At 53.5% G+C, this 14,427-nt stretch overlaps 1 protein-coding gene across 3 annotated transcripts in view; it reads right to left on the reverse strand.

Annotated features, from left to right (window-relative positions):
• The window catches only part of NEK8 (NIMA related kinase 8), a 49,984-nt gene that overhangs the window by 17,951 nt on the left and 17,606 nt on the right, over positions 1-14,427 (reverse strand). For all 3 annotated transcript variants that reach the window (XR_003703826.2, XM_077919327.1, XM_077919328.1), the window contains exons 10-15: positions 14,224-14,341; positions 13,506-13,656; positions 12,997-13,160; positions 12,594-12,752; positions 12,318-12,476; positions 8,352-8,538 (exon numbers count right to left, since the gene is read on the reverse strand). Coding sequence is in view for 2 of the 3 variants with exons in the window: in XM_077919327.1 (XP_077775453.1) it covers positions 8,510-8,538; positions 12,318-12,476; positions 12,594-12,752; positions 12,997-13,160; positions 13,506-13,656; positions 14,224-14,341 (780 nt within the window). In the remaining variant the exon portion in view is untranslated. Of the gene's footprint in view, positions 1-8,351; positions 8,539-12,317; positions 12,477-12,593; positions 12,753-12,996; positions 13,161-13,505; positions 13,657-14,223; positions 14,342-14,427 lie in introns of those variants that run through there.

A 14,427-nucleotide genomic window follows, 5' to 3' on the forward strand; every position in this document is an offset into this window, starting at 1 on the left:
AGCAGACTCTTAATCTCAGGGCTGGGGGTTCGAACCCCACGTTGGACAAAAGATCACTGCATTGTAGGGAGTTGGACTAGATGCCCCCAGGGTCCCTTCCAACGATTCCACGGCCTGCGGAGAAGACAGCTGCTTCTCACTGAGCTTGAGTAAAGAGCTTCCCTTGCCGCCCCCAGTTTCTCTCTCTCTCTGTCTCTTGGTGGCTCAAGCACATGTGTGTGTGTTCCTCATCAGTGGTTGCCGTGGGAGGACTGCACAGCTGCAGGATGGGTGTCTAACTCCTCTCCAAGCCCCCACCCCCAGACCACAGCAGACCACCAAGGCCATGGAAACAGTACACAGCTGCTCTTGATTTCAGCTGGTGCAGGGGAATGTGGGGGTGTGTGTGCAATGTGGGCCCCCTGCCCTGTTTGTGACACAAAACTACATCTACACACAAAAACACAAACCCCCAGGGAAGAGAAGATGCAAATCTGCTGCAGTTTCCCTTTGATGCACCAGATTTCTGCTGCCTTCCTCTCCTGCTTCTCCAACTCTCACCTACTTTCTTTAATTAGCTAGCAGGAGATTCCTCTCCCCACCCCCATAGCAGGAAGAAGTTGGAGCCCCCAGATGCATATAGCATCACATACACACTCCGTTGCTGAACCATGTGATCTACTTAGAAGGAACCATCTTCACAACATGTATAGATTAGAAACTAGGAATTCGGATGAGTCTGTGGCCCTGGGCTCACTTGGAAGTCTATCAAAACACCCAGCAGAGGACAGATGCCACGGGGGCCAAGTCACTGCCCCTTGCCCAAAATTCCCCCAAAAGCAAAATTATTTTCTGATGCCACCACCGTCCAGGTGTGTTATTTCTGTTTTATTTATTGGGTTTATATTCCACCTTTTTCTACAAAGTGCTCAAGGTGGTTCATGTGGTTCTTATCCTTCCTCGTTTAATCCCCTGTGGTCTAGGTCAGGCTGGGAGGGGATTTGAACTGTGGTCTTGTCCAGGTCCAGGTCCAACACCCCTACCCTACACTGCACACGCTCATTAAGGATAAATTATTATTTGGAACGTCTGTTTTCATTGGACCCAAACAAGCCCGAAGGCATCAGTGGCGGCGAGGCAGGATGTCCCCTCACTTTTTCTGCAGCTCAGACACCAGCTTCGAAAGCAAAAAACGAGGCCTTGCGGATCACAGAAGCATAGCTGGAAGGGACCCTGGGGGCATCTAGTCCAACCCCCTGCAATGCAGGAATCTTTTGCCCAATGTGGGTCTCAAACGCACAACCCTGAGATTAAGATGCTGTACCAACTGCGCTGTTTAGAACATCCTGCTGGCAAAGTCAATGCAACAATGGACGTTTCATATTCCAACTCAAAGCCTATGTCCATCTAGCCTAGTTCTGCTCTCTCTGACTGGCAGCTGCTCTCCAGGGTCTCAGGCAGAGAAGGGGTGTGTGTGTCTTTTGCCGCTAAGAGCCTTTTAACTGGAGAACCTGAGGACAGGTGCTCTGCTACTGAGCCCTGGCGCACACTGACCAATGTGGCAGCCTTTTGTGGTCAGCAGCCCAACCTGGCAGCTTGGAGAGGCCGAAAGATGTGTGGAACAGTCTCAATTGTTCAAGAAAGGCCTAAATAGCGCAATAAAAGCCCAAGCTGCTGGATCAGGCCGGGGGGGGGGGTGGACACTTAGCCCAGGATCCTGTTCTCACAGGAGCCAACCAGGTGCCCACATGTAAAACCACCAAACAGGACCTGAGCACGACGACAGCAACTCTTCCCACCTGCGATTCCCAGCAACCTTAATCCAGGCGTACACTGCCTGGAGACACAACGCAGCCATTGTGACTGGAAGCCGCCGCTCGCCCTGCCCTCCAGGAGTTGTTCTGAGCTTTGTACCTCTTATCAGCTGGCCGTGCTGGAGGGGTCTGCTTGCTCAAAGTCCCTTGACCTTCTTCCGCTCGCTCCACACGTCGGTCGCACAGGGGGATCTGGGATCCGTGTCGACACACAGCCGTCAAAGCACCAGGCTCCATGCGCAGCTCGGGCAAGTTTACCCAGTTCAGCCTCCCTCTCTCCTGTCAGGGCAGTCCCAAGCACATCTCTCTCTCTCAAGCCCAAGAAGGGGAAGAGAAGCACGTCACAAAACGGTCCGATGGCAGCGGGGAAAGCTATGCAAATTGAGCATAGGCCTCGTGAGTTTTGACTAGTGTCTGGGTCTTGCAGCTCCAAAGAGTAGCAGCCTCCGCCCCACTACTCAGGGAATGAATGGGGCCTCCCCAAAAACAGGCCTGGACAGGACACTGTGGCTTGGGGCCTTTCCTGGGGTGGCCCTGAGGCCCGGTGGGGCAACACGGAAGTTGGGCAGTAGCAGAACGGCTTCTCCCTCTCTACGCCTCCTGCCCATCCACTGCAGCTGAAGGTTGGAAAAGTCAGGGCAGTTAAAAGGAAGTCCTTCCTCACGCAGCACAGTTAAACGGTGGAACTCACCGCTGCAGGAGGGAGGAACCTGGATGGCATTAAAAGAGAGTTAGACAAATTCATAGAGGAGGCGTATGGGTGGGTATTAGCCACAACGGCTCGTCAGAGGCAGCGATGCTTCTGAATGATGGTTGTTGGAGGGGAGAGGGCTCTTGTGGTCAAATCCTGCTTTGGGGGCACCTGGGAGAACAGGGCCTGCTCCAGCGGGATCTTCTAAGGTTCTGGTGGTCTCCTGTATGCACTGCGTCACTTTGGGCTACAGCAGTCCATGAGACCTCTGGTTCTTTCCCCCCATGGACAAGGCTGGAGCCTTCTTCCTTCCAGCAGTGCCTTTGCCTTGCCACTGAGCACCTGAAGCAAAATGCCTGCCTGGGTTTCCATGGTGGCCGAGACAAAGAATGTCTGTATGTGGGAAGGGGGGAGGCCGCTCCTCCACCCCGGCCAAGGATATGCCTCAACTTGCAGATCAAACAGATCCCTTTGCGGCTTCTCTCTCTCTCGGCAGGTTGCTGGGTTAGCCGACAACAGGCGGTTAATTTGGTCAATGGCCTCCGCCCAGGCTCTGCTGACCACATTTGAGGGTACAGAAGAACCTCTGTGCTGGGTCAGGCCAAAGGTCAGCCTGGGACAGCGCCCCGTCCCATGCCTTGGGGAGGCTCACAAGGGAGACAGAACAGATGAAAACCTTCCTGCTGGATCAGGCCCATGTCCCCTCTAGTTCAGCATCCTGTTCCCACAGGGGCCATCCAGATAGCCATTATGGGAGACCAGCAAGGAGGATGGAAGCGCAAGAGCAACTCTCCCCTCCTGTGGCTTCGAAAGCATCCCTGCCTCCAACTGCAGAGGTAGAGAGGGGCCATTGTGGCTAGTGGCCTCCCCTCTGCTGTGTTTGCCCGGTCGTCTTTCAGAGCCGCCCAACTTGGCAACCATCACTGCCTCCTGTGGGAGAGAGTTCCAAAGTCTATGCGCCGTGTGAAGCACTTTCTCTTTCTTGTCCCGACTCTTCCCCATTCAACCACATGGGATGCCCACGAGTTGGAGTGTTAAGAGAAATTTCTCTCTCTCCACTTTCTCCATTCCAGGCATCATTTTATAAACTTCTATCCTGTCGCCTCTTCCTCGCTTTTTCTCTCAACTGAAAAGTCCCGCATGTGTCCTCATAGGGGACTTGTTCTCCTCACCCCCAGATAATTTGGGTTGCCCTTTCCTGAACCTTCCCAGCTCTTCCTTTCAGAGGTGAGGCAACCAGAGGCCCCTTGTCCCACCCGCCACCTGCCAATCAGAGGCAAATGTGAATGACACAACCGGGGATGTTGGAGGGTTTAATTGTGCAGAGGAGGAAAGAGTCTCAGAGCATGTACAGAGGAAGCCGTTGGTAACTTGCAAAGCCACTGCTATCTTCCAGAATGTGGCAGCTAGACTGGTGACTGGGAGCGGCCACCGAGACCACGTAATACCGGTCCTGAAAGACCTGCATTGGCTCCCAGGATGTTTCCGAGCACCGTTCAAAGTGTTGGTGCTGACCTTGAAAGCCCTAAAGGGCCTTGGTCCAGTAGACCTGAAGGAGCGTCTCCACCCCCATCGTTCTGCCCAGACACCGAGGTCCAGCACCGAGGGCCTTCTGGCTGTTCCCTCCCTGCGAGAAGCCAAGTTACAGGGAATCAGGCAGAGGGCCTTCTTGGTGGTGGTGCCCACCCTGTGGAACGCCCTCCCATCAGATGTCAGGGAAATAAACAACCATCTGACTTTTAGAAGACATCTGAAGGCCGCCCTGTTTAGGGAAGTTTTTAATGTTTGATGTTTTATTGCTTTATTTTTATTATTATTAATATTCTGTTGGGAACCACCCAGAGTGGCTGGGGAAACCCAGCCAGATGAGCAGGGTATAAATAATAGATTATTATTATTATTATTATTATTATTATTATTATTATTATTAGTCGGTTTGGGTCCAGTCAATGCCTGGATGGGTGGCCCAAGCTTAGTGCAGAAGGTCCCAGGGTCAACCCCTGACAGCATTTCTGGGTAGGATTGGGAAGGACTCCCTCTCTGACACCCTGGAGAACTGCTGCCAGTCAGTGTAGACAATACTGAGCTAGATGGACCCCTGGTCTCACTCAGCGTAAGGCAGCATCCACTGACCACCTGGGAATGACCTCCATGCCCCCTGGGGTTCTGTGAGGTGTGGAGGGTGGCGGCAAAAGGACGCGGCCTTTTCAGCTGCTTCTGGGGAACAGGAGCAGTCAATTTGATTCCCTCCCCCTCTTTCTTTTTTCTTTTCCTTTCTCCACCTGCAATGAGGCTACATTTTTATATTTTAATGTTTCAATATTTAATGTTGTTTTTAAGTTGTTTTCAACTTGTTTTTATTATTGATTGTTAGCTGCCCTGAGCCCGGCCTTGGCTGGGGAGGGCGGGGTATAAATAATAATAATAATAATAATAATAATAATAATAATAATAAGCCACCTCGCACTCCTTGGAGGAAAGGGGAGATATACATGTAATAAACCAACAGAATAAGAAGATTTCGAGACCCACAAGTTTGAGGGATTGTACCCACAATTTGTTTGTCTTTCTTGAATTCATATACAAAACCATTAAAATTATGCAAATATAAGAATAATCAGCAACATGTGTTACAAATTGGAATTTTTTTAAAAAAAATACTTCTCGCTGTAAAAGCTTCATATTCAAGAACTATGTACATAGAGGCAAAGATCAGTAAGAAAACTCAGCTGGAGAGGTTGAGTCCTCATATGAAGGCTTAAAATAGGGAAAAAACAAAACATCCCACTTTTTAAACTCAGGGTGCTTCTTGATTTCAAACATTTGTCTTTTGTTTGCAAGCTTGTTTAAGTTTCCCTCCGACAAATGTGCTAATACCGTGACAGTTTGTGCTTGCTAATTAACTTGCATCCTCTCCCCATTTGCTTGCTCAGCTATCTCAGCTCCCCCCCCCCATGGCTGTGCTACATCAAAGAGAACCTTTTTGGGACCCCCTTCCTGGCTCCAGCGGAAGAAAAGCCGCTTCCTTTTCATGTCAAGGAGACTGAACAGGGAATCAAAATGTCGCTGGCTTTTCAAGGGAACTAGCTAGAGCTGGAACGGAATGCTGGCAAATCACAGCACAAGGGACCCTCCAAAGGTCATCCAGTCCAACCCCTGCAATTCCAAATCGTCCCAACGTTCTCCTCGAGGCCGGGCATTTCCCAAAGGCCCCTTTCTGCCCCCACAATTCACTCTGCTGCAAGGACACTTTGCCGCAGTGAGTTCTGAGCGGTTTCAAGGCCGGCAGGGGGTGAAAAGGAGAAAACTTCACAAGCAAGTTCATGGTCAAACGCATCCTGTGATTGAGACACAACACCTGGCCAGGTAAGACAACAGATGTGGAACTTGTCTACAAGGATCCATTACAATTGGAACAGGAGCCCTGAGTTAGGAGGCGCTGCTTTTAAGGAGAGTCCACAAGACGAGCTGAATGCCAGAGAAACGCAAAAAGAGAAACACAGAAATCCTTCTCCTTGTCCGCTCCAGGGATTTGATCACAGCATCATAGAGTTTGAAGGGATCCCAAGCGTTCATCTGGTCCAGTGTTTCCCAGCCTCGGGTCTCCAGCTGTTTTCGGACTACAAGCCCCATCATCCCTGACCATTAGTCTTGCTAGCTAGGGATGATGGGACTTGTAGTCCGAAAAAAGAGCTGGAGACCCAAGGCTGGGTCTGATCCAGTCCAGCCCCCTGCGATGTAGCTATCACAGCTAAGGAACCCCTGAGATAGGGCCACCCGGCCTCATTGCCTTAAGCAGGGATTAGCCACAGTGTGGGAGCTGTTACGGAAAAATCTGGGTGTGAGGCTGCTCAGTCCCCCAGCTCGTCGGACAGAGCCCCCGGGTCCCTGTGGAATAAAGGAAGGAGTCCAGCCACCAACCGGAGCAAGTAGCTGTAGACCAAGGAGTTGATTTTATATTATTTTTAAAGCTAGGTAACTTCCCTGAGCTGTCAAGTTGAAAGGATACATTCAGACATAATATTTGTAACACTGAACAACTTTAAAGATGTGCCCCCCCCATAATTTCCATAACACAGCAAAATATAAAAGTACTGTACAATAAAATGTCAAACATTAAAAACTTCCCTGGGGCCATGGGCTGCAGTCAAAGATTGACAACCCCTCGTGCGAAAAGTGAGCTCGGCTGGCAGGGGGCTGGTGGGAATTTGTAGACCAAAACATTGGGAGGGTGCCAGGTTTCTGACAAAACGTTAGGTGGAGAAAACTGTTCGATCATGGAGTGGACACCCTTGGAAATGGGCTCGCCTTGAGGTTGGATGGCCATCTGCCATGTATGATCTAGTTGAGATGCCTGTCTTGCAGGGGGTTGGACTAGAGGACCTTTGGGGGTCCCACCCAACTTTACAATTCTAGGTTGGCAAAGGCTGTTCTGCCGGCCGAGCGACCAGGATTGCAGACATTTCGCCAGGACTCTTAAGTATGCAAAGTCGGCATGCTGAAGGCACACATTCCTTTCCTTTCATAAATTCAAGCAAACAGGTGTGCGGCTGAGCACGGGCAAGACGGCTCTGTATCAGCTCCAGGCACTGGAAACAGAAAATAGGCCAGCGAACCCTCCGAAAACACGCACAGCTGCAGAGTGACGCAAAGGTCAGCCTCTGCCCTCTCCCGGACCTCGCCCTTTGCACCCGCCCCTCTGCTGGTATCCGAAATAGTCTCACCCAGCACCCCCTGCTGAGCTTTGTGTGGGGCCCAGGGCAGATCAACAGAAAAGTGTATTCCCTCCATCATCCACGGACTCCCTTGGAAGGTGGCAGACTCTCCTTCGTGGGGGGTTTTAAACAGCCACGTGTCGGGGATTCGGTAGCTCTGTTCCTGCATTGCAGAGGGTTGGAATGGATTATCTTTGGGGGTCCCTGGCACCTCTGCAATTCTATGGTAAAGGTAAAGGTAAAGTGGCCGACTCTGGGGTTGCGGTGCTCATCTCGCTTTATTGGCCGAGGGAGCCGGCATACAGTTTCCAGGTCATGTGGCCAGCATGACGAAGCCGCTTCTGGCGAACCAGAGCAGCGCACGGAAACGCCGTTTACCTTCCCGCCAGAGCGGTACCTATTTATCTACTTGCACTTTGATGTGCTTTTGAACCGCTAGGTTGGCAGGAGAAGGGACCGAGCAACGGGAGCTCACCCCATCGCGGGGATTCGAACCGCCAACCTTCTGACCGGCAAGCCCTAGGCTCTGTGGTTTAACCCACAGCGCCACCCGCATCCCGCAATTCTATGACTCTCCCATTATTTGAGGATGGCTCTCCCACCCGCCGCTTCCATCGCCTGTTCTCCCAAGCTCCTTTCACCTTTCCTCAGAGGACGGGAGGCTCCAGGCCCCCCCCTTGGGCAGAGCAAAGGCAGCAACATGAATCAGGGTCAGGCCTTGGAAAGCAGGAGGCGAGGGGGAAAGGAGGGTGGGGGAGAAGAGAGAGAGAGAGAGAGGCTTTCAGTGCCTCTGAAGAAGCCTGGCATTGACTCATTCCCCGAGAGCGCCTGGGGCTGTGACAAGCGGCGTTCAGCTCGCCCCCCCCCCCCAGCCACCTGGGCATGCAAGATCCCACGCAGCACAGCCTCTGAGTCAGCTCAAGAGGGAGAGCAGTAAAAATAAACCCAGGGCCCACTTCCTTGCCCCCCAGCCAAGTCACGCTGGAGAAGAGGCACAGAGAGAGAGAGATGGCTCAGCTGCGTGCAGAGAAGGGGCACAGCTTCCCAGCATGCACTGCTCCCTCCTGGGGGTGGCTGCCCAGGAACGCCTATGGAGCTGGATCCCCCTGTTTGGGGCAAGGCCCTGGGGAGGAAGAGGGTCCCGCCAGGTACCTGGGCCTGCAGGCAGGGGCTGAGTTCTCTCGGACTGAGCTTGGCCAGGCACTCCGCGTCGAAGGTCCAAAACAGGCCGCCACGTAGGCCAGAGGGGGAAAGGCCCACAAGAGGGGTGTCTGAGAAAGGAGGGGGCGACGGGGCCCTCTGGTTTCTCCTCAGTGAGGACTGGGTTCCTCTGCCGCAGCTGAAACACAAGAGACACAGAGGCCCAGAGTCAGTCTTGAGGGTGGGAGGGTTATAGATTTGGTCCTCCCTTTTAACATAATAACATCTAGTCCAGCTTCCTCTTCTCCCAGGGAACTACCAGGTGCCACTTCTGGAAAGTCCGCGAGCAGGAATTGAGCACAAGGGCAGCCCTCTCCCATCCTGTGGTTTCCAGAAACTGGTATCTGAAAGCCTTGCTGCCTCCAGGTGTGATTAGACGATTATATGATAATCTTTATTGTCACTGCCCCATACAGAACAACAAAATTGAAAAAATCTGCATCAGACATTCAAAAACCAACAAGCCTGCTATCCCAACCTGGTTAGCCCCCTAAAAACTCTGATACCCCATTTTTAAATACAATATACTCCCATAGAGACTACCTTACACTGCATTTAAAACCAGCATCGCATTTGGGTGGAAACTGTTTCTCAGACGGCTAGTCCTAGTCTTTATAACCCTGGACCTTCTTCCAGAAGGCAGAAGCTGAAAGAGATCATTTCCGGGGTGCGCACTATCCTGCACTATCTCTGCAGCTTTCTTATGGCACCTGGAAGCGTAGATTTGATCCAAGGTGGGAAGAGGGCACCTGATTATTCTCTCCGCAGTCTTTACAACCCTGGACAGCATTGTTTTTTCCCTGACAGTGCAGCTCCCGAAACACACACAGACCATAAGTTAATACACTCTCCGCAGTGCAATGGTAAAATGCCATCAACAGGTCCTTTGAGAGACTGTTTTTCCGGAGGATTCTCAGATCCAGCCCAGCCACCGATAATCCTCCACAAATTTGACCGATCCTCTTTTAAATCCGCTCCAGTCAGTGGCCGTCCCTGCCTCCTGTGGGAGGGAGTTCCACAGTTTAACCCTACAGACTTTCTTTGCCCTGAATCTTCCAGCTTCATTGGACGCCTACGAGTGAGAGCTCATGTTACGAGAGAGGGAGAAAACCGTTTGCCCATCCAGTTTCTCCACGCCATGAGTAATTTTATAAACTCCTATCGTTTTGCCTCTCACTCGCCTTTTCTCTCAACTAAAAAGTCTGTAACGCTGCAGCCTTCCTTCACAGGGGAGTCTCTCCCTCCCTCCCCTCGATCCTTTCGGTCGCCTTTTCCGGGTCCTCTTCCAACTTTCTGAAGTGAGGCACATCACTCGCATCCGAGGCATCGGAAATTAGCCTGGCACGAGGACAGTGGTTGGCACGAGCCTTGGGGGGGAATCAAAGACAGAGGGGCTTTGTCCCTGGAACTGGGGCTAAATGATTCTTTGTGGAATGGGGGGTTTGCTTTCTCTCTCTCTCCCCTTCCCCCCGCCTGGCCTTCCTTTTCACTCCCAGCCATCTTCCCCCCCCTTGCAAGCAACGTCCGAGTTACTGGGCAGCCTTCCCAGCCTTCTCACTGCCCCTCCATTCATGGGCCGCTGGCTTCTTGGCTATATGAGGTGCTGCCGCCTTTCGCAGCCGAGAGAGAATGTAAGAACATCGGCACCTGCAGGATCAGGCCAAAGGCAGGGGTGTAGGAAGGGGGGTTCAGTGGGGGCGGATCTTCCCAGGTGCCCTCACCAAGGGGGGTGACATTTGGCACACCACTCACCTGCGACTCCCAAGCCTACCCCAAGCTGTCGGGTTAAGGCAGGGAGATGCGCTGCTTTGCTAGCGACATTCCCCTCTTCCCACTTTGTTCTGACAGCTTGGGGGAGGCTTGGGAATCGCGGGCAGGCAGCACACCAAATGCCCGCCATGGGCAACTCACTATGCCCCCGTGAGCATCTTGCTCCGCCCCCGGCCGCAGGGCGCGCACGCCGCTTTGGGCACGCCCACCCCTACTCCACCACTGGCCAAAGGGAGCCTGTTTAGTCCAGCCTCCTGTTCTCCCCGTGGCCAGCCGGATGTCCCCAAAGGGAAACCCGCAAGCAGGATTCGAGCACAAGAGCCACACTTCCCCCTCCTGTGGTTTCCATCGTCAAGGATTCAGAAGCACCGCTGCCTCCGACAGTGGAAGTGGCTGGTAGTGGTGTAGTGTAGTGGTTAAGAGCGGTGGACTTGTAATCTGGTGAACCGGGTTCGCTTCCCCGCTCCTCCCCATGCAGCTGCTGGGTGACCTTGGGCCAGTCACGCTTCTCTGAAGTCTCTCAGCCCCACTCACCTCACAGAGTGTTTGTTGTGGGGGAGGAAGGGAAAGGAGAATGTTAGCTGCTTTGAGACTCCTTCGGGTAGTGATAAAGCGGGAGATCAAATCCAAACTTTTCTTCTTCTCTTCTGATAGCCACTGAAAGCCTTATCCTCCATGAATTATAACCACAAAAGAGCCTGCTGGATTAGGCCAAAGGGGAGCCACATAGTCATAGCACCACAGAATGATAGAATCGTGGAGTTGGAAGGGACCCCCAAAGTTCATGTAGTCCAACCCCCTGCAATGCAGGAATCTCAACGAAAGCATCCAAGACAGATGGCCGTCCAACGGAAGTCCAGCTTCCTGTTTCCCCAGTGGCCAACCGGAATCTTGTGGGAAACCAGCGAGCAGGATCTGAGCACAAGAGTGCTTCTCCCTCCTGCGGTTTCCAGCCCCTGGTATTCAGAAGCAGCATGGCAGAGGTGGAGCATCTATCAAGGCTGGCAGCCACCGAGAGGCCCATCAGGATCTTCCTAGAAAGCCTTCCTTGCCAGAGAGGGTGTGGGCCGGAGTGTTCCGCTGAGCCCCTTCTGAATCTCCTTCCTCCTCCATTCACCAGCCCCACTGCCAGCTGGCTCACTGCTGCCGCCACGGCTCCACGTGGGCAGGACTGTGGCAGGTACCAGAGGAGGGAGGGACGTGGCCCGTGCCTCTGACTCAACTCTCCAGCTGGCAGCAAGCGAAGCTGCAGCAAGGAAGCGTGAGGGCCTCTCAGGTACCTGCCTCCCGGGCCAAAATGCACCCTCGCCCAGAAGCCCCACACGAGGGGCACTGGAAGAGTCAGACGCAAACAGGGATGGGAGCAGAGACGGCTTGTGCTGGCTTATTCCTCGCTGGCCCTGAAGGGAAATATACCCAGCAAATACAAATGAACCGTAACCGGTTGTGTTTTTATCCCTGTTTGCAAGGTGTTTCCTTTGTGTTGAAATGAACAGTCACATTCACACCATGCACTGGAAGGGCTACGATGCGGCTTTAGATGGTTGCGGCTTTCCCCAAAGGATGCTGGGAAGTGTAGTCTGTTCTCGGTACAGAGAATCATTAGGAGAATCCCCAAAACCCACCCCGTTCGCCTCACAGAGCTAAGATTCCCAGAGTGGTTTTAATAACCAATTCCTCTTTCCCAGGGAACTCTGGGAATCTTAACAACTCAGTACCCTCAACCGACTACAGCTCCCAGAATTCTTTGGGGGTAGTCACGACTGGTATCACAATGCTTCAACTGTATGGCCTGAATGTGGCCCTAGTAATTAAGGGTGTCGGACCAGGACTGGGGAGACACGGGTTCAAATCTCCACTCTGCTATGACGTTCACTGACATTCAAGAAGCTTCAGGCTTTACCTTGGCTGAAACTGAGAGTTGACTGAGAGCTGTTTGGGGCTCCAGAGCTACAATTCTCAGAGTGGTTTAACAATCAATCTCTCGGCAATGGAACTTACAGAACTTTCCCACAATGGGACAAACCATGGTGCTTTTGGCGGAAGGCGCACTGCAGCGGAACGGAAGCAGCGCCGCACCTTGTGAATGCCGTGCAAATGGAAAAGGACACCTTCTTCCACCTGTGCACCCTTCGCAGACACACTTACGTTTCACGGCCAGCAGGGTGCTTCCGTGGCAGCAGGAGACGGAGGCCACGAGGCTGGGGTGAGTCTCTCCCAGCTGCACGGGACGAGGGCTCCGGGGCTCTTCATCCTTCCGCCCCAGGCGCCCCCTGGCACTTTTCCCCCAGGTGTACACCTCGCCATCTGGGGAGAGAGGACGTCCGCAGCAGGTTATGGTGACAGGGAGGCCAGGCCAGACCCCCTTGGGGCCCACTGCACCGGAAACCAAGCCCCAAACCCCGCTCCACCCCATCAGCTCACCTGCTCCCACAACGGTGGTGAAGGCGTCGCCACAGCCCACCATGGTGACTCGGACAGCCTGGAGCCCCTCCACCAGGTAGGGGGTGCGGCTGGCACGGCAAGGGATGGGGCCCAGCTGTCCGTGTTGATTGCTGCCCACAGTGTAGCACTGGCCCGTGGCTGGCAACAGAAAAGGCAGAAGGGCAGGGAATAGAGCAACTCCTTCCTGCTCCTGGGTGATTTCTGAGCCTTCACCCTGACTTTGCCCGGCGGGCTGCAATTACTCCAGGGCGAATTGAAGACTCTGCACATGCTCAGAGGCACCCTGGAAGAACCTCCAGCCAACGCGCCCCACCAGAATGCCGGCATCGTCCCGGCTGGCTGCCGCCACCCCCCAAGCGAGGTGTCTTCACCCGATGCTCACCTGTGACGACTGCTGAGTGAGCCGTTCCAATGTCAGCCCACACAATGGCCTCTTCACTCAAGGGTGCTGAGCAGGCACAGCTGAAGACAAGGGCTTCCTCCACCTGGTCGGTGGCGAGGGGCTCCCCCTGGGGCAAGATCCTGTCCAGGCCTAGTTTGTTATACCTGGAGGGGAGGGGAGGTCAAGGGAGGGCCAAGCTGCAGAACCACCCTCTGTTTGCAAAACTCTGCCTCCTCTGGATTTGGGAGACTCTGGCCTAGCAAAACACAGGATCCAACCAGACTTTCCTTGCCCCAATCCAGATTCAGGAACAGGAGTGAGCTGTGTCAGGTCCTGGAAGTAGCTGTTGATATGAAGCCTCTGGTTTGGCCCTGCCTGCAGGCCTGGCTTCCCACTCTGGCCAGGTCAGCAGGATCGGACCTTCTGCTTTATGGCATTTGTTTCACTACCCTCCCTCCCCGATACTCCTGTGACCCCACCACCACCACGACACGGTCCCCCCGCCCTACCTGTTGCTCCCACAGGCCAGGATCTGGTTCCTTCCCGTCAGAATCATGGAGGCGTCGATACCGCAGAGAACTTTCTGTGCCTCGTGGTCTGGTGGGATGGAGACCTGCTGCGGGGAGTTGTGGGACTCCTGTGTCCCCAGCCCCAAGCGCCCTGGGAAGAGAGGGAAGGGGTGGGAGGTAATAATAATAATAATAATAATAATAATAATAATAATAATAATTTATTTATTTATTTATTTATTTATACATACCCCGCCCATCTGGCTGAGTTTCCCCAGCCACTCTGGATGGCTTCCAATCGAGTGTTAAAAACAATATAGCATCAAAAATTAAAAACTTCCCTAAACAGGGCTGCCTTCAGATGTCTTTTAAAGAGAAGATAGCTGCTTATTTCCTTCACATCTGGTGGGAGGGCGTTCCACAGGGCGGGTGCCACCACCGAGAAGGCCCTCTGCCTGGTTTCCTGTAACTTGGCTTCTCGCAGCGAGGGAACTGCCAGAAGGCCCTCGGAGCTGGATCTCAGTGTCCGGGCTGGACGATGGAGATGGAGACACTCCTTTAGGTATACAGGACCGAGGCCGTTTAGGGCTTTAAAGGTCAGCACCAACACTTTGAATTGTGCTTGGAAACGTACTGGGAGCCAATGCAGATCTCTCAGGATGGAAGGGAGCCAAGGGAACAGGCAGCCCCACCAACCCAGTGCGCCACTGCCACTCACCATTGTCCCCTCTGCCCCACGCGAAGATCTCCCCTTCATTGGAAACAGCCAGGACGTGCGACGCCCCGCAGGCCACGTGCGTGATCTCGTAGCCCAGCAGGGCCTCCACAATCTTGGGCTGCAGAGGGGGAAGGCAGCAACTGTTCAAGCAGTCTCCCCCCACAAGATCCCCCTCTCTCTCCCCACCCACCCAGCCCCTTTCCT

Source organism: Podarcis muralis, chromosome 15, assembly GCF_964188315.1.
Source record: "Podarcis muralis chromosome 15, rPodMur119.hap1.1, whole genome shotgun sequence".
Lineage (NCBI taxonomy): Eukaryota > Metazoa > Chordata > Lepidosauria > Squamata > Lacertidae > Podarcis > Podarcis muralis.